This window comes from Bos mutus, chromosome 11 (genome assembly GCF_027580195.1).
Source record: "Bos mutus isolate GX-2022 chromosome 11, NWIPB_WYAK_1.1, whole genome shotgun sequence".
In the NCBI taxonomy this organism is placed as follows: domain Eukaryota; kingdom Metazoa; phylum Chordata; class Mammalia; order Artiodactyla; family Bovidae; genus Bos; species Bos mutus.
In genome coordinates this window covers 58,370,667-58,397,689 of record NC_091627.1, presented here as the reverse complement: position 1 = coordinate 58,397,689, position 27,023 = coordinate 58,370,667, and the positions used below count along the sequence as shown (strand labels likewise).

At 41.3% G+C, this 27,023-nt stretch overlaps 1 protein-coding gene across 4 annotated transcripts in view; it reads right to left on the bottom strand.

Moving 5' to 3' along the window:
• KDM3A (lysine demethylase 3A) overlaps positions 1–27,023 on the bottom strand; it is a 56,334-nt gene that overhangs the window by 8,812 nt on the left and 20,499 nt on the right. For 2 of the 4 annotated variants that reach the window (XM_005900362.2, XM_070379453.1), the window contains 11 exons: positions 24,419–24,582; positions 21,970–22,487; positions 18,080–18,284; positions 15,077–15,291; positions 11,852–12,004; positions 11,618–11,713; positions 10,877–11,004; positions 9,346–9,541; positions 7,942–8,114; positions 7,265–7,501; positions 4,341–4,512 (listed from right to left, as the gene is read on the bottom strand). In XM_005900362.2, the coding sequence (XP_005900424.1) occupies positions 4,341–4,512; positions 7,265–7,501; positions 7,942–8,114; positions 9,346–9,541; positions 10,877–11,004; positions 11,618–11,713; positions 11,852–12,004; positions 15,077–15,291; positions 18,080–18,284; positions 21,970–22,487; positions 24,419–24,582 (2,257 nt within the window). Of the gene's footprint in view, positions 1–4,340; positions 4,513–7,264; positions 7,502–7,941; positions 8,115–9,345; positions 9,542–10,876; positions 11,005–11,617; positions 11,714–11,851; positions 12,005–15,076; positions 15,292–18,079; positions 18,285–21,969; positions 22,488–24,418; positions 24,583–24,759; positions 24,811–27,023 lie in introns of all 4 variants that reach the window. The other 2 variants (XM_070379452.1, XM_070379451.1) reach the window with 2 other exon arrangements.

Here is a 27,023-nt window from a genome sequence, read left to right as displayed (position 1 = left end):
CAGGACTGATTTCTTTTAAGATTGACTGGTTTGATCTCTTGTAGTCCAAGGGACTCTCAAGAGTCTTCTCCAACGCCATCTGAACAGTTCAAAACCATCAATTCTGTGGCGCTTAGCCTTCTTTATGGTTCAATTCTCACATCCATACATGACTACTGGAAAAACCATAGCTTTGATTCTATGGACCTTTGTCAGCAAAGTATTATCTCTGCTTTTTAAGATGATGTCTAGGTTGGACATAGCTTTTCTTCCAAGGAGCAAGTGTGATAATTTCAAGGCTGCAGTCACCATCTACAGTGATTTTGAAGCCCAAGAAAATAAAGTCTGTCACTCTTTCCCTTGTTTCATCTATTTGCCATGAAGTAATGGGACCAGATGCCATGATCTTAGTTTTTTGAATGTTGAGATTTAAGCCAGCTTTTTTTCACTCTCCTCTTTCACCAAGAGGTCTTTTCCTTTTTTTTTTTTTCCCTCCCCTTTCATCAAGAGGTTCTTTAGTTCCTCTTTACCATAAGGGTGGTGTCATCTGCATATCTGAGGTTATTGATTTTTCTCCCAGCAACCTTGATTCCAGCTTGTGCTTCATCCAGTCCAGTGTTTCTCATGATGTACTCTGTATGTAAGTTAAATAAGCAGGATGACAATATATAGCCTTGACGTATTCCTTTGCCAATTTGGAACCAGTCTGTTGTTCCATGTCTGGTTTTAACTGTTGGTCTTGACCTGTATACAGATTTCTCACGAGGCAGAAAAGATGTTCTGATACTCCCATCTCTTTAAGAATTTTCCACAGTTTGTTGTGATCCACACAAAGGCTTTAGCGTAGTCAATGAAGTAGATGTTTTTCTGAATTTCTCTTGCTTTTTCTATGATCCAACAGATGTTGGCAATTTGATCTCTGGTTCCTCTGCCTTTTATAAATACATTTTGAACATCTGGAAGTTCTTGGTTCATATACTGTTGAAGCCTGGCTTGGAGAATTTTGAGCATTACTTTGTTTGCGTGTGAGAGAAGTGCAATTGTGTGGTAGTTTGAGCATTCTTTGGTATTGCCTTTCTTTGGGTTTGGAATGAAAACTGACCTGTTTTCCAGCCCTGTGGCCACTGCTGAGTTTTCCAAATTTGCTGGCATATTGAGTGCAGCACTTTCACAGAATCATCTTTTAGGATTTGAAATAGCTCAGCTGGAATTCCATCACCTCCACTAGCTTTGTTCATAGTGATACTTCCTAAGGCGCACTTGACTTCGCACTCCAGGATGTCTGGCTCTTGGTGAGTGATCACTCCATCGTAGTTATCCAGGTCATTAAGATCTTTTTTGTAGAGTACTTCTGTGTATTCTTGCCACCTCTTAATATTTTCTGCTTCTGTTCCATTCTGTCCTTTATTGTGCCCATCTCTGCATGAAATGTTTCTTACGTATCTCTAATTTTCTTGAAGAGATCTCCAGTCTTTCCCATTCTATTATTTTCCTCTATTTCTTTGCACTGAAGGCTTTCTTCTCTCTCCTTGCTAGTCTTTGGAACTCTGCATTCAGATGGATGTATTTTTCCTTTTTCTCCTTTGCCTTTTGCCTCTCTTCTTTTGATACACAAATATTAACTTTAACATTCACATCCTGCAAATTACCAACCATTTTATTTATTCAGTGTCAAGAAATCCATTATACCCAGCAAGGGGTAGTAAAATAAAGATCACTGAGTAATTTGTATTAAAGCCCTGTCTTCTCTGGATTCTCTTTGAGAGCCCTGTTTCAAACTGCTTCTTTGAGATCTTAGCTGCTCCCTTTTGTCCATGTTACATAGGTAGTGTTTTGATAGATCCAGTTTCCTCCTATACAGTATTCCAGAAGAAGTAAGCAGCTTCCCAAATAACAAACAGCATAACACTTTAACAATCAAAGGTCACAGATGTCTAGAAACCCCAGTTTTCTGAGGCCAGCATGAAATAGAAATGACTTATTTTGCTCAGAGAGACTGAAACAACCTGATGTTCTGTCTAGAGACAGTGGGCCCACTCCTCCCACCCTCCAACCACCCTCCCCACCACCCCATCTTCTGGATGATACATAGAGGGTTTAGTCAGACTATTTTCCTGTAATAGACAATTAACCATTCCAGGTCATGTCAAGGAACTAAGAACCTCTAATTGAAAAAGATATGCTGAAATTACAATTTATAGCCATGACTCATTATGATTAACAGCAACGATAACTATTATTTCACACCTCTTACTGTGTTCTAGCTTCTGCTGAGTGTTTTAAATCCATTTAGTTCTTACAACTCAATCTAATATCCCAGTGACTTCTGGCACTACATAATATTCCTACTTTTGGATGAGGAAATTGACTGAGGTCAATTGACTGAAAGATGACTGAGGTCATCCAGCTATTAAGCAGTAAGAACTGAAACTGGAACCCAGGTTTGACTTCAAACCCTATGTTCTTGAGGACTAATGTTTATATACCAGTGTTTCATGGTCAAACAAGTACTGTCCCATAATCTTAACTTAAATAGGTGCACAACAAACACAGGAAAATACAGGATACAGTGTTTGCTCAGAACATCAGTGACATTTCAGTGTGGGTGGTGTGCTGGGGTCTGGCCAGAAGAATGATCAATATGGAAAAGGCAGGCTGCCATGGACTTTGGGCTGCCTTAACCATCTGCAGGCACGAGTAAGTGTGAGCCCTAGAAAAATGAAATAAGCGAGTTCACATACACAGCAAGTACATATCAAGAGTCAGGATCTGAACCCAGGCCTAAATGGAATGCACACTGTGGTATGTGTGCCTCTATATCCTCTTTTGCCGACAAAGATCCCTCCAGTCAAAGCTATGGTTTCTCAAGTAGTTCATATAGGAATGTGAGAGTTGGACCATAAAGAAAGTTGAGCATCAAAGAATTGATGCTTTTGAATTGTGGTGTTGGGAGAAGACTCTTGAGAGTCCCTTGGACTGCAAGATCAAACCAGTCAATCTTAAAGGAAACCAACCTTGAATATTCACTGGAAAGACTGATACTGAAGTTCCAATACTTTGGCCACCTGATGTGAAGAGACAACTCACTGGAAAAGACCGTGATACTGGGAAAGACTGAGGGCAGGAGGAGAAGGGGTCAACAGAGGATGAGACGGTTGGACAGCATCATTGACTCAATGGACATGAGTTTGAGAAAACTCAGGGAAGACAGCAGAGGACAGAGAGGCCTGGCATGCTGCAGTCCATGGGGTCACAAAAGTCGGACAGGACTGAGCAACTGAATGACAACAAGATCCCCTTTCAAAGGACCTGCTGCCCTCACAGCTTTGAGGTCAGCCTCAGGTGCAGAGAGCTGCCCTGCCAGGTCTTGCCCTTCCCATGGCCTGAGGGAGGTGAAGGGATACAGGCCCTGACTCTTCCTCACTTCAGCCCAGTCTGAGACCACGAGGGGTGACGCTTGCTCCAGAGCTCCCTGTCAGGTATGCCACGGCTTCACTAACTACACTGCACCTGCCTCCTCTTTCATTTCATAGACTTTGATTCCCAGGTAAACATCTGACATCTGAAACTCCACCTTAACCTTCATGTGTAGAAACCTCCATTACACTCCACTTAAAGTCAGCTATACCTGGTTATAAAGTTTGTTCAAAGTGTGGGCCATAACCTGTAAATGTGAGTAACAGACAAAAAGGAAGCAAGAAATTACAAGGTAAAGGTATACCTTAAAAGAATGAGAAATGAGCAAACCTGAATTGAGAGTCTACAGATGAACTGGCCAAACCCTCTCGAGGGGGCAGGAGCCTGACGACAGGTGCTGGGGCTCACAGGGCACTTGTAAACACGTTACTGACTGGCCAGTCACATAAAGCACCCAGCCTCAGCACCAGACACACGGCCCCCTGACCAAGTAAGGAGGCAGTAACCAGGCTCAGCTGTGTGGAAAAGGACTCAATTCTCTGGCACTTTCAGCTCGGCTTGTCTTGTTAAACATACTGACAATCTTCTTGTTAAATAGCAAAGCTACATAAAACCACCACCCTGGAGGCACAAGCCCTGCCTGGCTCTGTGTTCCCCGTCCCCCGCCATTGGGCACATGTCTGTCACAGGACAGACACGGAGTCACCTGAAGAAGAGGTGACTAAAATCTCACTCTCAAAGAACTACCAAGAGAATCTGCCTCTGTTCAAATGCATAGAATTTGTAAAAAGAAAGGGAGGAGGAGGTAAGATAGGAATTTTAAACTCCAGACTCACAGAAAATACTGCTGCTCCCACTGAAGGACAGTCGGCTCCTGCTGCTCCTGTGCCCACCCCCAACCCCACTTCACACCCTCAGCCCCTTAAAGGGTCTGTAATACGTACTCGGAACATCTTCAAAGCCATCCCAGAAGTCTCCTACTGTTGCTCCTGTGATGATTTCATTGGTTCTGCAGTTAACGAGGTCAACTTCCTGGTTTCCAAACTCCCTCCTGAAGGACTCCGGTTTCCAGAGTTCAGTGTTCAGCTTGTGGTGCACCCCTGACACCATCACTGGCTAGGAGAGGAGAATGAAGACTTTGGTTTGAACTCCCCCAGCCCTGTCCCCTCTCCCAAGGCCGCCCCTCCTCAAACAGCTGCTGATTTTTTTCTCTGAGGCTGGTCCTTAGGTTCAGCTCCCAAAATGACATCATAGTCCTCCGTGTTCGTACAGCATTTCGTGTCTTTGCTTACCTGCTACACACACCCCTTGCTCTCAAATTAACTAGCAAGCTTTGAAAAGGAAGGATCATACCTTCTGACTCAGATCCCACGACTCACAGAACAGCAACGCCATGGCTCAGGGCCAGGGACGTGCAGGAGAGACAAAGGCAGCGAGAATGCCCTGTCCGAGGCGGGTGTTGCCACTGGCCTGCAGCTTCTTGTTAATCAGCCAGGAACATGACCCTGAGATCGCCCAGTCTTTTGGTTACCCAAGATAGGCCAGAAGTCCTCATTTTCATGTGAAATAGCCTGACTAAAACATTAGCGACAAATTCAACTTTTAAAAACCATTATATGGAGATTCCTTAAAAAACTGGGAATAGAACTGCCTTATGATTCAGTAATCCCACTGCTGGGCATACACACCGAGGAAACCAGAATTGAAAGAGACACAGGTACCCCAATGTTCATCGCAGCACTGTTTATAATAGCCAGGACATGGAAGCAACCTAGATGTCCATCATCAGATGAATGGATATGAAAGCTGTGGTACATATACACAATGGAGTATTACTCAGCCATTAAAAAGAATGCATTTGAGTCAGTTCTAATGAGGTGAATGAAACTGGAGCCTATTATACAGAGTGAAGTGAGCCAGAAAGAAAAACACCAATATAGTATACTAACGCATATATATGGAATTTAGAAAGATGGTAACAATAACCCTGTATACAAGACAGCAAAAGAGACACTGATGTATAGAACAGTCTTATGGACTCTGTGGGAGAGGGAGAGGGTGGGATGATTTGGGAAAATGGCATTGAAACGTGTATAATATCATATATGAAACGAGTCACCAGTATAGGTTCGATGCACGATACTGGATGCTTGGGGCTGGTGCACTGGGACGACCCAGAGGGATGGTATGGGGAGGGAGGAGGGAGGAGGGTTCAGGATGGGGAACACATGTATACCTGTGGCGGATTCATTTTGATATATGGCAAAACCAATACAATATTGTAAAGTTAAAAAAAAAACAAAAAACCCATTATGCAATCCTCAAAAAACCAAACAAGACCTACTGTACAGCTCAAGGGAACCCTGTTCAGTGCTCTGTGGTGACCTAAGTGGGAAGGAAATCTAAAAAAGTGGGGATATATTTATATGGCTATCCCAATGGGTCAGTGGCAAAGGATCTGTCTGCAATGCAGGAGATCTGGGTTTGATCCCTGGGTAGGGAAGATCCCCTGGAAAAGGAAACAGCAACCCACTCCAGTATCCTTGCCTGACAAATCCTATGGACAGAGGAGCCTGGCGGGCTACAGTCCATGGGGTCACCAAGAGTTGTACATGACTAAGAGACTAAAACAGGAGCATTATAGCCGATTCACTCTGTGTTAGTACAGTAGAAACTAACACAACAATGGAAAGCAACTAAACTCCAATAAAAGTTACCTACAATAAAAAAATCAAGCAAGTCATTATATAATCCAAACAAAACATGTCAGTGGACTGTATTCAGTGTGTCATTGTCATCATGAGAAAATCGTGTTAGTAAACAGGACTGAAAAAAAATTTTTTGTTGTTAAATACATACATTTTTCTATTTGGCAATTCCCAAGTCCTGGCCTTGCCCAAGAGCAAACTATTCCTTTAGCGAGGATTCTATTTGGTCCAGAAGAGAAGACAGAGATCCAGAAAACATAAACCAAAACAAGAATGTAAAGAAGCAGGTCCACAAAGCCAAGCATCATCACCTAAACTATCAACCAAAACTTCAGATGGAGCATCACTGCCCTTTAAAGCAGGCTCCCGCCTGGGAGACTACACACCAGTTCCAGGCTGACACTACATGGCTCAGGGCCACCTAAAATTGTCTTCAGCATAAGGTTATAATTCATGGAAGAGGGACACCTGATTTTTATCCTATTTTGTCTAATCCTCCAAACTTCATTAGCCTCAGTCATATACCCAATTCTCCAATTGACATTTATCACACAAGAATCACTGAGCCCAGAGAGCACTCATCAAAAATCCAAAGATGGGGCTTCCCTGGTGGTCCAGTGGTTAAGAATCTGCCAGGCAATGCAGAGGACATGGGTTCAATCTCTGGTCTGGGAAGATCCCACATGCTGTGGAGCAGCAAAGCCTGTGTGCCACGAATACTGAGTCCGAGCACTACAATACTGCAAGCCTGTGCTCTGCAACAAGAGAAGCCACCACAATGAGAAGCCTGCACACAACACCACAGAGCAGCCTCCACCTCTGCAATGAGAGAAAACCTGTGTGCAGCAATGAAGACCCATCACAGTCAAAAACAATAAAATAAAAAAATAAAAGATCCAAAGATGACTGGTTGGAAGCAATCAAAACCAAAACCTCATCAGAGAATACAGCTCAGGAATGTTTGTGGTAAGAAATAAGACTCACAGCCACACACTGATTGCATTCACCCTAAACAATAAAGTACAGAAAAAAAGAGATAAAGTGTATAGCACTTAAAATCCAGCAAGTGGGGAGGGGAGGGGCTGTGGGGTGAGGTTGTCAGAAGTCTACCAAAGGCACTGGGAAGGGGATGTGGCGGGGCTGGGCAAGAGGCCCCTTACCTGCCCTTGTTTCCAGCACTCCCTGAACACATTCCAGTTGCTCTTGTTGTTGGGATCTTGCAGGCAAAGCAGACGGTTATCACACAGCCAGTAGTGGGGAGTGTCAAAGCCCAGAATGCTGGGCTTGATGGTCAGTCCTTGGGGCCTCTTTGATAAATCAGAGCAGGTCTTATTTTGTACCAAAGAGGCAAAGATGTCATCAAGGATTTTTGGTGTATTCTTGAGTCCATTTTCTGTCTGAATTTGAAAAAGAACATAAGTCTTAAACATGTCATTCCCTACCATCAATAAACCCTATATTCCTATAACAGTAGGATGAGTACATATTACATACCCAGGGAAGAACCCAAGTCAGAACTCTCACAGAGGTAAGTCTTCTTCCTCTACCTGATATCACAACTCTCAGAAGTGGTACATAAAAAAGTGTACCCATCAGCCAAGAATTAGAATCAGCCCATCAGTGTACCCCAAAGCCCATAAGCCAAGAATTAGAAGCTGTGAAGCCCATCTGCCAATGATACAGCCTTTGTATCCATGAAGGAAGAAAGCAATGGACTCACATCCTTCTTTCTACTTTCTGTTTTAGTTTCTCTACTCTCTTCTACTCTGACTCTGTTCATCTTTATTGAGGGGGGCAGGGAGTGGAGGAGAGTATAAACAGTAAGACAAATACATACCTTTCCTGTAGAGGAATTCAAGAGATTTCGGAGGAAACCCGAACTGTTGTTGCTTACAGGTGTCAAAATTGTGCTGTTAAAGGTGTGGAGGACTGTGCTGGATTTGCACAAGGGGGGGAGGGGTGGAAGGCATTTGATTTCATTCTTTAAAATTGGCATCGCTGGTTGCTTTTCTAAAACGGAAACCAAAAACATCCAGATGGAAAAGCATTCTGAAAGGCAGAGCCCTTACTAGTCTTCTATTAACAGAATTACTATGGAACCAGGAAACTTAAGAGGATAAATACTAATGATATTACTGATTTTGGTAAGGATTTCCAACTGCTATTTACATATATTATACATAGTATATATATATAAACATTCAATACCCAAAGTGATACTATGGTAAACTGTACTTTTTATTTGTTCCGGGTATGTAAAATACAACTGATTTTTGTAAATAACATTGTAACTATCAACCTTGATAGTATTTATAAATACAGATTCTCTTAGAATTTCACATGCGTAATTAGATTGTCCACAAATATCAACAGTTTTCTCTCTTTATTTCCAATCCTAACATCTTTTTGTTCACTTCACTGCAATAGCCAGGACTTCCAGTACAATGTTTAATGAAAGTCTGAAGACAGGAATCCTCGTCTCATGCCTGAACACAGAGGGAACAGCTTAAAAATTATTCAACTGATTAAAAAATTCAGTAATAATTTGACATGTTTGCTGTCAACTTTATCGTAGAAACTCATTACATTAAGGATATTCCCTTCTGTTCCTAAGTTTTTTTGTTTTAAATATAAGCAGATTTTGAATTTTACTCTTTTTCTGTATCTCCTCACATGACTTTTCCCCACTTTTTAAATGTTAAAACTGCAGCTGCACTTCTCAAGCCCTATTGGGTCACCCCGTGTTAAGTCCTTTATTTACTGTACTGAATTCTATTCAGTGAGATGTTTAATATCTCTGCGTGAAAGAAACTGATCTGCAATTTTTCTTTCTTGTTGAACAGCCAGAAAGCAGAATCACCTAAATTCTAAATACCTGATTTCCAAACCCATGCTCTTTATACTACAATCAAGCATCCTGAGACAACAGCATGGATGAGAAAAATAAAGTTGAAGACAGAGTGTTCCCATTTAGACAGAATAGGAAATATATACAAGGTAGAGATAGAAAGGCAAAAATTACTATTGAAACTAATAATTCTCAGCCCACCCTATTCTTGCCAAACAGAAGCTCAACAATGACTTCTATCACCAGCAAAAGTTCTCTCTGGGCTTGCAACTGTGTCAGGTCTCAGGTGACTACAGGGAACCCCTAACCCTCCACACTGCTTCTCCAAGTAACTGAGGTTTGCCAAGTCCCTCTGGGAACAGATCAAAGTTCTGGAAGGCAGGAAACACTCACCCTTGTTCTCCTTGTTGACATTGCCACTGGTTAGGTCTGCCAGCCAGTTCAAAGGAGACGTGCTGGCCGGACAGGCGGGTTTCACACTGCTGGCTGGTTTGGAGGCGGCCTCCCCACCCACAGTCACTGGCTCCAACCCCGAGGGATTCTGCGGGAGCATGGTACCGAGAGTTGCTTTTTCTCCAGTTAAGGAAGTCTGCGTTGAGTATAAAAGGAGAACTTGACACAGGCTGGAAAACTGCATTTTCTTATCTTTTCCCCTAACTGCTCACCAGTAGGAGAGAAATATCTGCAACAAAACCACCCAATAGCCCTGGAAATCATCACAGTTGCAGTAATCTTCCAATAATAGAACAGAACTGTGTAGTTTTGTGTAGAAGAGATTTTAATTTTTTAACTTTTAAGTATTACTAGAGAAAGTATAAGACGTGAAGGATGTAAATACAGCAAGATACAACCCCACTATTGTAGCAGCATCTCATATTCATTCATAGTCCTATCACTCCATCCACCACGTTTCTTTACAATGCCCAGTTTGTTCCCATCACCCAAGTGTCATGAGTAAGCACTCAAAAACCAGCGACTGAACAAGTAAATGAGGCAGTGTAGGAAATACAGCTGTGAATTCAGGAGGAGGTGGGAAAACGCAGAAAAAGGAAATGCTCTTTTGATTTAGTGTAGCGTAGGAAGCTTTAAAAAGTGATGAAGAGCCCTAACAAGAACTCAAAACATGAACCGAACATGAACAACAACAAAAACGACAAACAGAGCACACCACTTATTTTACTGACATTATTATTCCTCTATTACTGATGAGGAAGCTAAAGCACATATACGTCAGTTCATCTGAGCCAGAGTTATGCAACTAGAAAGTAGCAGAAAAAGAATTCAAATTCAGTTCTGACTCCAACGATCAAAACTCTTCTACCAATGCTGCCTTCCACACCACAGCTTCATAAAAATGTAAAATAATTTCTGATTACTAAAAACAAGGAGTGAGGAAGAGTAAGGGGGGTAGATGTGATGACAGACATGAAGGAAATGTCACCATAAAGAGGCCTGTGAGCACCAAGGAAATGTACACATTTTTTAAATTGAGAGATACAGAAAGGATTGTTTCAGTATTATTTCCTTCAATTCTTTATATATTTATTACAGGTAAAATATATTTAGTAATTAAAAAATGTTAGGCTTATCTGAAAAATTTTAACTGTGTAAAACTATAGTAAGTTTAAAAACCTATACAAATTTGATAGCAATTTATTAAGTAGACTGTAACAGAAAAGGTTTTGCTTTTTCAAGGAATGAAAATTAAAATCCTACTTAAAAGAGACTACAAATAAAGTCCACAAAAATAAATGTAAAACTTGAGAATGGGTCTATAAAGTGCCACATGAAACAGATGAAGCATTTCTTTCCACTGACAGTTCTACCCATGTTCCTTTCTAATATACTATAGAAATCCTCGGCTTATTGAAAACAGACAGACAACAATTAACAAGGATGGTGAATCCAGCATAAACAGTAATACCTGTTTTATGTCTTCCTTTGAGGCTGGTTTTGAAAAGAGTTTGAACTGCCTGTTTGAACAGGGACAATTTGCTTTTATTCCCCATTTTGCTCTTACAGAATGAACAATGTCTCCAACATCATAGAGGGCTAAAAAAAGGGCACAGGCAAACATCTGAACAAGAATATTAGGTACTTTCAACCTCAACATTACAAAGCAGAAGCTGGTATTTCTAACAAGATAACTTGTTTTAGCAGCACTTATTTTAGAGTGGGCTTCCCAGGTGGCGCTAGTGCTAAAGAACCCGCGTGCCAATGAAGGAGACAGAAGAGACGCGGGTTCAATCCCTGGGTCAGGAAGATCCCCTGGAGGAGGGCATGGTAACCCACTCCAGTATTCTTGCATTCTTGCCTAGAGAATCCCATGGACAGAGGAGCCTTGCAGGCTATAATCCATGGGGTTGCAAAGAGTAGGATAGGACTGAAGTGACTTGGCATGCGTTTTAGGGTGCTTACACTCCCTCCTTTCCATTCTAAGTATGCTTTCCCTAAATGCGCCATTTTCTTTCCTTTTAAAGAACTATTCAGAAAGCCTTAATCAAAAACTTTGGGGGCATTATTTAACACACTTCTGGACAATTTATGGTACACACTAAAATAAAGATAGCAAGTAATTATATTACACAAAATAAAACCAAACTACCAGCCCCTATGAGCTAATCAAAACACAGGCAAAAGAAAATCATTGCATCCCATGAAATACCTTTTCCAGGAATGATCTGTGTAGGCATGAGGTTCTCTGGCTCATGTATTTGACTCTTCACACATCTCAGCCAATTGAAAGTCTTATAGGCAGCACCTGGAAAGAACTGATTTGTAGTTACTGCTCTTTATGGACTCTGGCCCCACAAGTTTCAGAAATCCATCACCCGCCCATCAGTGAGAGGCTTAACTTAAGAGTAGAAGGGGCTGGGAGAAGAATGAAGTCAGCTCTCACCTTGTTGGCAGTTTTTCCTCTTCATCCGATAGCAGTCCACACACACTCCAAACCCACACCTGGGACACACCCAGTGCAGGTTGAAGATGGTGGTGTCACACACGTCACACATTTCCCGCACACCTTTGACGGCTCGCTTCCAAGCAACCTGTCCTACGAAAATCAATAAGCCACTTAGTCTTGGGGAGGAGAGGGCCCCCGAAATAAAACATGAAGGGGGAAGGAGTTCGTGCCATTACCCCCTCTCACTGGAGCTCCTGGTAACTGTTTAGCCTCCAGAGCCCACCCCAAGCCCCCGCCCCAGGCATGACGCTCTCCTGGACTCCTCCAGCATTCCCATCAGCTCATATCTGCACTCCAGACTCGGGCCTCTCTGTACATGGCACACAGTCAAGGGCAATTTTGCTTCCCTTGAGGAGCAACAAAATTAAAAGACGCTGTTCCTTAGAAGAAAAGCTATGACAAACCTAGATAGTGTATTTAAAAATGAGACATCACTTTGCCAAAAAAGGCCCATCTAGTCAAAGCTATGTTTTTTTCCAGTAGTCAGGCATGGATGTGACAGATGGACATAAAGAAGGCTGAGGGCCGAAGAACTGATACTTTTGAACTATGGTGATGAAGAAGACTCTTGCAATCTCTTGGACAGCTAGGAGATCAAACTAATCAATCCTAAAGGAAATTAACTCTGAATATTCATTGGAAGTACTGATGCTGAAGCTGAAGCTCTACTACTTTGGCCACCTAATACGAAGAGCCAACTCATTGGAAAAGACTCTGAGGCTGGGAAAGAGTGAAGGGAAAATGAGAAAGGATGGCAGAAGATGAGACGGTTAGATAGCATCGCTGACTTAACGGACATGAATCTGAGCAAACTCCAGGAGACAGTAAAGGACAGGGAAGGTGGTGTGCTGCAGTCCGTGGGGTTACAAAGAGTCAGACACGACTCAGCAACAGAACAACGAGGAGATTAAACTTCATGCAAGCAGAATTCCTGCTTAGATCTCTACTTCCACCCCACCCTCCAAGGAGTTCTGCACACTACTGGTGCGTAGGAAGTCCTGCTGGGTAAGTCAATGAAGAAAGCAGCACTGGTTATGCAAGTTGGGGTTTAGACACAGGTATCAGAGAGCAGTGGTTCCTCACCTTTTGGGTCATGAGACGCTCTGAGACTATAAAGGCAGCACAGACCTCGCTTTCTTCAAAGAAAAAACATTTCACTCAAATCCACAAACCCAACCTTCAGTGCAGAGTGTCTGGTTATTCACAGATGCCCCGAAACCTCTCAGACTGCTCATTAAAAACCCTCCGGGTGCTTAGGGAACCTGGAGGGAGCAGCCCATTAACTAGCAAAGGTACAACGGTCCAAAGTTGGTTCCTTCACAGACCAGAGACAGAAACTCAATTTTGCTAGAGCCAGGAGTGATGTGGGACCCCCAGGACCGACTCACACTAACCAAATAGTCAACAGATGGAGGCATAACCTAGACTTCTACAAAGTAGCATCTTCTGTTCCAGTGGTCAAGCTCTTGAGAACTGGAGGGAGGGGCCTTCCCCGCGACGAGGAGTGCCAAATACAGCATCAGAAAGCTTCAAGAAGTAGGAACAAAGGGAGGACATTTCCCTGGGACACAGAAAAGCCCAATGTCTCGATCAGAAGATCATTGTCTCTCTCTCTCCTGAACAAGACAGGATCAATACTGTCACATTTGTGTTCTAAAGAGAACATACATCTTTTTCTAATCCCGTCAGTGGTGACTTTTTTCTTCAGACTGACCATAAAACACGTGACTAACTTCAGTTTGCTTCAAAGTAATCCAACTGCTGAGTGAACCTCTGTCATTTTATTACAATGTGAAAGTTCAGTGCCTAATACATAGACCTTCAGGCATTTTACAGACAAGATTTTATGAACTTCACCTTGGTCACTGGATTAGACTATTTTATTACAGAGTAGTCTTAGACCTCTTAGCCATCTATTCAATGATTGTCATTGAAAAGACAGAATAAATGTTTGAAGGCTGGGACCTGCTTCCTAAACTCAGGAGCAGAGGGTACCATCTCACCCCCCTCTCTAGGAACACCTTGTGGTAGCATCCTTCAGGATCACTCACAGAGAGTTCCTCTCTCCAACTGACCAGCTTGTCACAGAGGAAATGAAGAGGAACAGGACAATCAAGAAGGAAAGGCTAATCACATATACATCTTTAAGGACCAAGTTTCTTAATTATGCTCTTAAAAAGACAACTGTAGTTTTTTTGGAGTGGAAAAATAAAAATCCACATTTTTCAGACAACTTAACAGTAGCCCTGCTGATTCAGGAAGCTACTAATATATTTCAAAGAAGTGTTTTTACTTTCCAATCACTCATATACCACCTGTAGATAAGTTACTTAAGAATTCTTTAAATATTCTTTTACTTAAAAGTATGTAAGAAGAAAACTTTTGTATCTTTACTGAAAATAAAACACCAGAGTCACTTGTCCTAAATGTAAGATCACAGGAGATTCTTGACTTATCAGGGTCTCTATTGCCCAAGAGAACAGAGTGATTCTAAAGCTGCTTTTCAATTCAGTAGGACTTCAGCTGCCTGTAGAGTTTACAATGCCACTCCCCACCTAGCGCTGAACTTCCACTCCTGGGAATGCCCCAGTTTCCATTCCCTGAACTCTGAGATACAAGAATAATCAAACTTATCTAATATATTATTTTGGTGCTTAAACTAGCTTCAGTTAGTTCCTGGAACCAATGATAAAAATTCTTAACACTGGTATGTACAGATGCTTATATTGAAACATATATGGTTATACAAAGTCTGAAAAGATACCTACTAGAGGAATAAAAAGGCTTCACTTTTTACTTTGAACCATTTGTGGAAGACACAATGATGGAACAAAGTGTGAGACTGTCTCACCCCTTAAGGTGAGCCCATACTGTTGGTAACGCTGTGCAAATTCCACCACCATCTCTCTTTAGCTTTCTTAACAAAAAAGGAGTTCCACTCCTTTAGTAAACAACCTAAACAACCTCCAAAGAGAGGTAACTGACTCTAATTAAATCAACAGGCAGAATCTGTCACAAGGAAAAAAAGGCAACCTCAGTATACCAAAGTCGTCTAAACTTCTAGGTGAAAATGAAACCCACACATTATTTGGACTTAGGTATCATTTAGGGATGAAAGTCAAGTTGGACTCAAAAATCCTATCCCCTAAGAGGTGCTCTTACTGTGTGGCTCAATAGTTGACATAGCTTCCTTTTCAGAAATCACCATTTGACAGAAGTGGTCTCCAATGTTGGCCAGGATATACTTTGCTGTGTCCAAATCAGTCCCCACAACATTTCTGGTTAAAGGCAACCACAAGCCAATTGCTTCACTGTCATACTTGTTTGGTGTTAAGAAGCCTTCTACCCGCAATACACCATGTTTGTTGAACTGTAACCTAGAAGAAGTGAAAGGAAGAAAGAAAAAAAAAAAAGCATGTTACATATATAAAATATTGATTTACACCTTGTTGTTACTATTTAAATATTTAAATCAACCCCATTTCCTTCCCAGCTTTCTATAATCTCCATGGCTAGTAACAGCCAATTTGCTATGTGGCAGCATCAGTATAAAGATTTTCCCTCAAAAAGACATGAAGGACTGGAGGGGAGAGGAGGTGTGCTTTACATTCCAACCAGTTATCTAATCCTGTCACCTCCAGGCACAGCTACTGAACCTGCCTGATGTGGATGGAAGTTAATAGCAAGAACAATCACAAGATGTCACAGAAGTAAACTGATAACAAACAGAAGGTGATATAAATAACCTGATCAGATCTGAATATAACAACTGCTAAAAGATTAATGCTCAGCAGATGAAGGCTAACCCTAGATATCACTGAAGCCAAAACCACATGAATTCATGAGGTATTCAGAATCCTTAGAATTCTAGCTGTAAATTACCATGCAAGATCCTGGAATAAGAGGCAGTGTTATGATGGGGCTTGGTACCTAGGAAGGTGGAGCCAAAAGCTGAGTATTTTCTCAACATTCTGTTTCTAATACATCTTTGACATCTATCATGTTTTTTCCTAGGTTGTGTAGTAGTCTGGGATTTATTAGAAGACTTCATGTTAAGAGACAGTAATTAAGCTTGGCCTTGCAAGAACAGGTAGATATTACGTAACAGATGGCATGTCAAGGAAACGCTATTTCATATAAAGGCAAGAAAAATGCAGGGACCGCAATTTCTTTGCTAGTCATTGGGCAGTTGCCAAAATTTTTTGAGCCCATGAGATGCACGAAATTGTGCCTTAGGAAAATCATTTGTCCAGAACTGGAAGCCCATGGGGAATTGCATTAACAGATGCAAACGTATTTCTAGGAGCCCACAGTTTTTAACTGACATTCCAAATGAGAGCTAGTCATAATTCTAAAAAATAAATTTGGAAGACAGTTCAAATGGGGAGGAGACGGTAAACAGGATATGGCAACTGAACTTCACCATGACCCTCCCCTCCCCTATTTCATCTACAGAACATAATGGAAAACAAACCTGATGGTACTTATGACAGTATCGATCATCACTGTAAACGTCAGGGGGAAAACGCTCTATTTTTAAAATTTTAACATTCTTTTTACCAAAGAAGTGAGTTTGTTCCACACTGGCTTCTCTTAACACTTACCACAGTTCTAATGCTACACACACTTTACTGTGGTGCTTTTGCAATTTACTCAGGAATGAATAGGACAAACTACCTACCATCTAAAATAACTCTTGTTCATTAAATAACCTTCAATCTGAAAGTTACCAGCACAGACAAAATGATCTAAAATGCTTGTGCATTTAATTCAGTTCATCAGCAATCTTGAATCTTGATAAAACTAAATGGGGAGAGATAGGAAGAAATGAAAAGCAACACTTCTGTTTATGATTAGAGTTAGTTGAGCCTGAAATTCTACCTAGATTTCTGAGAAAATGTATCATATCTAAAAGCTCATCTATACCCAGAACAACACTGCTCATTTATATATCAAAAAGACCAGAAGGCTACCTTTCTCTTCACTCAGGATGGAAGAATTTGAAGAAAATTAAATTTGACTTTAAAATAAAAAAAGCAATGCAAAAATGAAAGCTTTTGCCTATAAAAGTAGAAAGAATTTTTTTAAAAGATACACCTCCTTCCTGCTGGCATAGAGACAGGAATGCTCAAAAGCTGCCAGGGGGCATGGATGCAGGCGCAATATTCCTCCAGGGCAATGTAGCAGAATTCACGTATCAAAGCCTTAAAACACACACCTTCTGACCCAGTAAGGACACTTCCAGTCTCATCCAAAGTAAATAATCAGAGAGATGGACAACAGATGATCATCTCTGTATTTAGTGGCAAAAAATACACAATAATCTGAATACCAACAAGGGAATAGGTTAAGTCCATTTTCAAACATCATTATTCTGGGTTCTTTCATAGTTATTCAAAAGTATTTGCTGAAAAAAGTTAGTATGATCGGATTTCCCTAGTGGCACAGCAGATAGGAACCTGCCTGCCAATGCAAGGGATGCAGGTGTGATCTCTCATCTGGGAAGATTCCAGGTGCCTCGGAACAACTAAAGTCCATGAGTCACAACTGCTGAGCCCACTTGCTGCAACTACTGAGTCTTAAGCCTTAGAGCCTGTGCTCTGCAACAAGAGGCCAGCGCAAGGAGAAGCCCGTGCACCACAACAAAGAGTAGCTCCTGCTCGCTGTGACTAGAGAAAGCCCGCATGCAGCAATGAAAACCTAGTAGAACCAAAAATAAAAATAAATAATTTTTTTAAAAAGTCAACACGATCAAGTGGTTCCTATTATGTACTGGGAAAGTACATATTGGGGAAAGTAAGATTCAAAGTATTTATACAACAAGTAGGTATGCTTGAATATATTCTATAACCACATAAACACTAAGATGGCTGAAAAGTTAACAGTAGTCATTTGTGTGGTGGTTTTTTAGAACCTTCAGAATTTTTCTGTATTTGTTATTTCTAAAATCAGAAGTTTGTATTTTCAAGCTTCTTGCTTTAAAAAAAAAACTGAAAAGGAGTATGAGTAGGAAATACCATGTAATAAGATCGAGACTCCTAAATCTACAGATCAGAAGTATCATCTCTAACTTTTCCAAGTTTTAGACTTACTGTTGATAGAAGAGGAAGGAGAAAAGCACATTAAAGGGCTCAGAGTACCTCAGGTTTCCCCCACAGGCCTCACCTCCTGAAGTGAAAGAAGCGGCAGAACACAGGCGAGTCTTTCTGCTGCTCCTTGTCCTTGCGCAGGCTGTCCAGGCGGCACTCACGGCACTTGGGCAGCTGTGCCACGATGTTCACGCAGGAGTCGTCCTGGACAAAGGCCTCGCCACTCTGCTGCAGCTTCTTGAGTTTGGCTGGGTCTGTCAAGACTGACTTCCGAGATGGGGCTAGAAAAAAAAAATGAAGGAAATGGCATGTCAGATTTTTTAAAAAATCACATCAATCTTTGACTGAATACTCAAAAGGTCAGATTTCCCAAAGGGAGAACTCATCATCTCAATTACTGGTTCAACTGTAATTTCCGAAAATGGCTGAAGACAACTATCGGAACAATTGGAAGTTTTATTCTCTTTAAAATGCTTCTCATTTGGTGAATCCATTTGGCAACATAAAACCCCAGACTCACAATTCCAAGGTAATGCATACTTGTATTCATAACCCTAGATAAGATAAACGTTTTGGGGCTTTATCTGGTAGTTCAGTGGTTAGGAATCCACCTTCCAATGCAAGGGATGCAGGTTCGATCCCTGCTTGGGGAACTAAAATCCCACATGCCCCAGGGCAACGATGCGGTGCGCTGCAAACTGCAGAGTCTACACGCTCTGGAGCCCATGTGTGACAACTAAGATCCGAGGAAGCCAAAAATAAATAAAAATATGTAAATAATTTTAAAAAAGCCCAAAACAGATAAACATTGCAGGCAGACTTCTCCAAAGCAGACACTTAACTCAAACTCACTGCAAACTTAACAATACACAGGGATAGGTTTATCTCAATAGAGGACCACGTGGAAACCAATTCTGTCAGTTTTTACACTCAAAAAAGACTGGCTTAAGAGGTGCTTTCTAAAGCATTCTGCAAAGCTAACCATTCCAAACATAACAAAACCCAAATAACATAGCACCCCCCCCCCCGCCCCCCAGTCTATAAGTTATTTCCTAAGTGCTTCCAAGAGCACTGACCCCTGCCCCTCAAACAATCTTAAATTTCCTTCACACATACTTTCCATTCAAGATTAAGAGCCTTGGCTAAAAACAGAATTTCGATTCTAAGTAAATGCATGTTTAAGTTTCAACTTAAAAGCTGGGGAACTTGAATGGAAATGCAACATAGTGTCTAAAGGGAGAAAAAAGTAGAGACCTAATTTTAAAGAGCAACCACTCTGTTAGGGGAAATAACACAGAAGGGAATCTATTTCTAAGTCAAGAGCCTTTGGGCACGCAGTGAGCCCTCTGCATCTGTGGGTTCAACCAACAATGGATTGAAAATACTATACAGGGACTTCCCTGGTGGTCCAGTGGTTAAAACTCTGCATTTTCAATGCAGGGAGTATGGCTCCAATCTACAACCAAAAATTTTTTTAAAAAATGAAAACACTACACAATCTGTGGCTGGTTGCATCTGCAAATGCAGAACCCCAGTGTCAGATGGGGAAGGCTGACAGTAGGGGACTTGTGTATTTGCAGATTTTTGGTATCTGCAGGAATCCTGGAACCGATCCCTCTTGGATACTGAAGAATAACTGTATTTCATATAAAACCAACAGAAAAGACCTTACCTTGGGGTCCAAGGGAGCTGAGAAAAGGAAAGTAGATTCTTAAGCAAACAAAAAACAAAAACACAACTTTGGGAGAACCACTCGAGAGATGGGTGGGAGATGCTGCTAAGAGGTCTTGAAGGAAACTAGAAGTAAGACCTCAAACCAAAGGTGGTTTTAAATAAAATAAGCATCTTTAATAAATCACCTTTGATGTGTCCTGATGTTCTCTCTCTTTTAAAGCAGGACTAGAGCACACCTTAAAACGCTAAATGGATGCCGTCAGGCCCCAACTCCTTAAACACTGTTATTCAGTAAAAGAGAAGGTAAAGTAAGGTAAAGTCAGAAAGGAGAGAAAATAAAGTAATCAGTAGTTTAAAATTCCATCCTGATACTGAAAACACATCACCCTTTGAATGGGACCAGATTTTCCCAAGCTGAGTCCAGAGATTATCTTAACAACTGTCTTGCCTGGGCTTAAAAGAGGAAATATCTAGAAATAAGCAAGTTGAATTATCTAAAGTTAGCTCTGTATTGAGGAGTGCAGCGGTTGATCTCTCATCAATGATTCTCTTAACTCAGAACCAAAAGCAATACTGACTTCTGAGAAGCCATGCATCTACCAAATAGAAAAAAGGGTGGCTGTTCAACTCCAGCTTGTTTTTGTTTTCGAACCCCTAAGTAAGGTCACACAGTGGAGCAGCAGTGTCCAGTGGAGTCTTTCCAAATCCACAAGCAATACTGGTGGAAACAGTAGAGATCTCGGTAGGTTTCTAATCACACTGCCTTACTCCTCAGCCAGAAGTCCCAGTAGACAGCACACAGCAGGATGTGACAAGGCCTCTCATTTCCCTCAAAATCATTTTAGTTGGAACAGAGTTGCACAACATATTAAGCAAGACAAAGGTGGACTCTGAAACTCACTTCTATATCTATTATGTGTTTACTGGTCTAGAACTTTTACTGCTTCTTCACATAATATGAAAATACTTTGCCTTAAAAACTAGCTGAATGTGAAGGCTGGTGACTCAAAAAGAATAAAGAAATAGAACAGGGACATGGTCATGAATATTCACTTTCTTGGGGAGTTACATAACTTCTGAGGAACAGTATAATCTTATGCAATTAATTTTATGCAAATTACCAGCTATATCAACTTAAACCTCAAGAATGAAGAAGCTGGGTTAGAAGAATTACTCAGCAAAGAAAGTTCTTTTCCAACTCCTCCAACTCTACTTCAGGAAGACCCCCAGTCAAATCCACCCATCCTGCCCTCTAGTTTCAGAGCCCTGCAGGAAGAGCTAGAGTGTGGGATTATCCATTTGTTACTTATCCAAATGAACAGCATTTTTATTAACTGTTTTTCAAGTTTTTTTATACCCAGTTGACATCTATCAAATCTATTTTTAAACTGAACCTTTTGACATACTGGAGCCATTTAGCTCTGTTAATTCTAATAAGAGAGCTTCTAATAACTCCCATCACTGAAATGCATCCTCAACTTATAAGTATCATGAAATACAATGTACCATTATCTCTATATGAAGAGCACTGAGTTCTAAATTGTGCATGCAAAGGGACTTCCCTGGCACTCCAGTGGTGGGACTCTGCTTCCACTGCAAGGGGTATGGGTTCAATCCCTTGTTGGGGAACTAAGATCCCACATGCTGTGTGGTGTGGCCAAAAAACTTAAAAACAAACAAACAAAAATCACGGGTGAAGCAGGACCTTCCCTTAAGCAAAGAGGGGAGTCCTAAGTTAGCACTGTCCACTACTTCTTTAACTAAAAATCTCTTTGCTAGATAGAGGTGGTGATGCAATTCCCTTTTTTAAAAAACTTCAAGTCTGAACTATCCCTGTGTGAGCATAAAACTTTAATCACTTCCTTCTCTCCAACATAGATGTTACAGAAAAATCAGTTACAGGATGACGATAAAGCAAGCAGATCACTTTAGATTTTTTTTCAAAATTTTCTTACAACCAAAAACTGGGACCCACCTAAGTCATATGGTAAATGCATATACGGGTATCCCTGCAGCCTTTAAAACGCTGACAGACATCTACAACTAATGCGCTGGGTAAAACTGTTGGTACGAACCCATGTGTCTCACAGCTCATCTGTGTTTCCATATACATAGAACCAATTTCACCAAAATATGAACAGTATCACTTCTCAGATTTAGGGGTTTTACTTTCTTCTTTGAATTTTTTCTACCATCATTTTCCTATTATTTTCTCATAAGGTAAGAAGAAGATAATGTATGTACTGACAACCATCTTACCTTTTACCAATAAACATATGCAGAAACACTCACCATTCTGGAATTTATTGTTGCTTCTTGTACAGCAGCTTTCAGGATCTACTTTTGCTGAAGACGCCTTTATATTCTGTGACTGGCAGCCTAAAGTTGAAGGTTCTCCCCTTTTTTCTATGCAACTATCAGGACTGTTACTATTGACAGCTGCTTTCTCTTCTGGCTTCTTTGAAAGGACATCAGATGTGGAAGGTGCATGTTCGAAATGCTTCTGCAGTTCAGGAGTGTTGGTGATTTCCAATTCTGCCACAGAAGCCGCCTTTATTGGTATGCACTCCTTAGGAGGATCAGTCGATGATGGAGGAAGAGATTCCACACTGCTTTCCTCTTCAGTGCTGGTCTTCAGCTGGGAACAGCTTCCCTTTGGTTCATTCAGGGTTTTTAAGTCTCCAGTTCCAATCTGAGAGGACTTTGAAGAGAGCAAATCTACTTTGCAGGCAACATCTGGTTTTGTTCTCAGTATTTCAGGCTTTGTATTTAGACAGGAAGAAAGTTCTGGTAAAATCTGTTTATGACATCTGAAAAAGATTAATATGGAAAACTAGCATCTAGGCCTCTTTCATCTCTTCCCTACCTTCCAAAAATAATTGCTTGCTTTCCTAAAGTAGACAGTATGAAAGAGAAAAGAAAACTGCTTATATCAGAGAATTCAGGATAGATTTCTGTGGGCTGGAGTTAAAAGTAATCAGTCAATGGCTAGGAAAAAATATCTTAAGACATTAAGAAAAACACAACCCTAAATTCTATCTGCGTGTTCTCATAGTTAACTACTTCATGTTAGTTCTATTTCTCATAGCAAAATGAACCTTAGCTTTCCCTCAAAACAGAATATCACATGAAACCAAAATCACCAGTAGCATAAAACTCCATCTATGAACATGTTACCAGCCTAGCACTGGACAATCTCATGCTTGTTTGGTCAGTGATCAGGACCCGAAGCAAAGAGAAGGGCCAGCTGATGACGTGCTTGTTCACAGAACCATCTGGTACCCTCTCCACCCCTAATAGGGGTTTATCCTTCAAGAAGTTTTGTTTCTCTGAAATTCGTCATAAAGTTCTTTCCTCAGCAGAACGCAAAGTCCTTTTTCCCTCTTACACTAGTCTTCCTGCCTCTACCAAAGGATCTCATCCTGGAGAAGTTCTCATTGACGCACTCATGTTGTTGAGTTGCTCAGTTGTGTCTGATTCTTTGTGACCCCAAAAAACTGTAGCCCACCAGACTCCTCTGTCCATGGGATTCTCCAGGCAGGAATACTGGAGTGGTTTGCCATTCCCTTCTCCAGGGATTCTTCCCAACCCAGAGATCAAACCCAAGTCTCCTGTATCAGCAGGCAGATTCTTTACCATTGAGCCACCTGGGAAGCACTCATACTAGATATCTTTGTTTGGGTACCACAAATTTCTTACTGTTACCTCTTTCAACTCTGAATAAACAACCTCCCCCGACCCTGCCCTTTCTCTGACTGTTCCATGGTCATCCTCTAAGCTCCCTCCCTGGCAGCCTGCTGTCCTCCCTGTGAACTGGTGTGCTCATGCACTCTCCCATTTACTACAGTGGTCTTCCAAGCCTACCTTTCTACACCAGTTTCTGAGCCCTATCTTAGGTCTTTACAACTGCTTACACAGGCCACCATCCCTCCTAAAAAAGATCCTTCTCTTAAAACTCATCTCTCCATTAATCTTGTGGCCACTTTAAATTTCTGATTAGATTTTACATTTCTTATTCCACTATCTTCTGTAAATAAGTAACTGTAAGTCATAACTACTGCTTCCTTGATTTTGTCTTACTATTTTCTCTACTGCTACATCTCTCAGCTATAGTTGAGGTCCAGGCTGATGAAGCTCATTCACTGGAACCCTGTCTCCCTCTACCCCACACTCCCATGGATCTCAGTCTTCCACATACAACCAACTGGCTCCCTTTCCTTGAAAAGTGGACATCTATTCTCCAGCTGTTTGTAGTATTTCAGTAGACCATTCTCTCTACTATACAAAGTCAAGAAAGCTCCTCTTTCCTCACACCCCCTTTTCTTTTCTGTGACCTGTTTTATGTAGGTCTGTATGCCAACTACACGTATCACCTCTGAAGGCATATGACCAATTGGAAACTAACCTCCCCTGACAACCTGAGATACACTGAATGGCAGGTCATTACATCAAATTTTCACTGCACTAACACTCTCTAAACACTGAATGTAGGGTCAATCTTGCCACCCGAGCAATGTCAGCTCAGACAGAAAGAACCATGGCTAAAATAACCCTTCTATATTATGATTAAACATCAGTATGGGCTTCCCTGGTGGTACTAGTGGTAAAAGAATCTGCCCGCCAACGCAGGAGATGTAAGAGATGCAGGTTCGATCCCTGGGTTGAGAAGATTCCCTGGAGGAGGAAATGGCAACCCGTTCCAGTGGGTTGCAAGATTAAACATCTTTAACTTCTGACTCACCCCTGAGGGATTTTTGCTCCGAGGTTCGGTGGAGAGTTGGCGGCTTGGGGAGTGCTCTGCTGTCTCGGGTCCTTACTTGGCGGAGTAGCTGCAGTACAGCCAAGCAGTATCTCCTTAAAAACTGTTGTGGGAACAGACTGTACAGGACACACACTAGGAGAGGCCTAAAAGATATCAAAGCAAGCAGATGTTAACAGGGAAGCCCCTAGTGCAGAATTACAAAATGCTTGCAAGATTCAAATTTATTTGCTTGGTTTAGTAGTCAACAAGCACAATACCACCACCAATAAAAAGAAAAGAACAGGAGAACAATGAATAAACCACAAATTAAGGACTTATACCTGAGGGCTATCAAATAAGTCACTCCAGCTTTTCACAAAACTTGAGTCTTCCTAGAAAAGACCACAAGTTGATCTTTTACAGACCTTTGAATACCAGGAAAACACAGCCATGTGGCAATTACTTGACTAGTGCAAGGCACAGAAGTGAGCTTTTTATCGACTGTCTTCAAATGGTGGCAGCTTCACATGCATTCAGTTCAGCGTTACTGAGTGCCCACCGCGCACTTACTGCGAGGACTGGCAGGAGACCAGACCACATAGGGCTCTTGCAGGCAGTGGAGCCTACTTGGTACCACATAAGCCTTTACAATGCAATAAAGGTTGAGGACATGGTTCTTGCTTGTAAGTGGCTCATCAAGGCACAAACGTCATCCCAAGCTGCAAAAAATACCAAGTCATGACAGGCCTGTGGGACAAAGTTAAGACACTTGTCCCCTTCCCTTTTTGTGTACTTTTACCTTTACAAAAATACGAGTGACAGACCAACTTCTTCCCAGTTTATACTATCCAAAAAAATAAAACTTCCCATCATGGAAAGAGAAGGAAGAGATTAAACTCAACTTCACACAACTGAACATTCTATGGCTAAACCAGGTGAAATCCACAGACCATTTTCACCAGCCTCTTTACATGTGTGTAAATTTAAAGTCACTTGTCCTTTTCATTCATTATCTCTTTTAATGACCTTTACATTCACTTTACCACCAGATCTAAACTTGTAGAATCTTTTAAGTGTCTTCATCTTCTAGTTACTAACTCCTAAAATATGATGTAGAACTTCTCTTAAGTAAGTTTTTAAAACCAGTTTTTAAACCTCACAATTCTGAATGTAAACCATGTAGCCTACATGTGAATCTTCTTTGCAGACATTTACTTTGATGGCCTTGAAAATACTGTCTATGTTAAATAAAAACATCTGAAAAATAAGAATTTACTTAATCAACATTAAAGTTCTGGCACAGCTTTCCACTATTTCACGGTGCCAAGTTATCTGATCATGTATTACACTATGTGAGCTCAGTTTTGGTTAAATATTAGCTTAGTGTTTCCCAGAAGGATCTTTGTGGGGAAGCTTTGGCTAGTCTAAGGACATCCCTGGGATAGCCAAACTTTCCCTCTGTGGGCCTCAGTTTCCTCATTTTTAAAATGAATTAAGGAAATAAGATATTTTTATTTTGTTACAATATGCACTGAACTGCTCGAGCCAGAAAACCCTCCATCTCATTTCCCGTATCAATCAGCCAGAAAATGCTGCTTCTATTTCCAAAATGTTTGTGGAATCTATCAACTTCTTTCCAGGCCACCCCTACCACCATCTTTCCCCTGGACTATCACATGTATACTAACTGGCCTGACCTCCTTCCATTTTTGCCTGAACTTTTTGCCTCTTCTCTGAAGTTAAAATTCTACCACAGAGCAATCTTTATAAATCAGTCACTCCAGTGCCGACTAGAATTCTACACGGTCTGGTCTCCGCCAACCCCCTAGCCTCATATCACTCCATTTGTTAAAAGTGCTCCAACTAAACTGGTTTCCTTTCTGGTCTCCAAATGTTCTAAGCTCTTTCTTGCCTGCACCTCTGTACTTGCTATTCTCCTCTGGGTCTGGACATTTTCACGTGGCTGGTCCCATCCTTCAGCCTCAAATCTGCTCAACTGTCACCTCAGAATCTCTAATCACTCTTTCCAAAGCAGTGTCCCAAAGCATAACTGCCTTACACTTTATATTACCATGTTTCTATCTTCCATTGTACCAACACACTGTGCAAATACCTTAAGCTACTATTTTATTGTCAGTCTCTTCACAATGAAACATAAGCTTCTATGGACAGAGACCCTGCTCTTACATCACTGTTAAATCTTTTAAAGCCAGGCACAGAGCAGATGCTCAATAAATAAGACTGGTGGAGTGCATGAATGGATAAATGCTCTTAGCACTTCTTATTTGAAAATGGTAATAGCTACAACTGTATTCTGAGTTAACTAAAGAGCCAAGCAGTAATGCCCACAAATGTCTAGCACATATTAAATGCTCAGTTAAGTATTAACTGGAAATAGGGTTGGACAACCAGATGGAAGGAAGGAGGACTCTCTTGGTGCCTCACCATACCAGGCAAAAGTTCTGGAGAGGAATGGCAACAACAGAACAGTGGCCAAGAGTGCTGGGTTTTGGTGTTAGACCCTGGTTGGAATCCAGTCTCTGACACAGTCTCAGCACATTATTTAAGCTCTCTGAGCTTTGGCTTCCTCAGTTGTAATGATGAG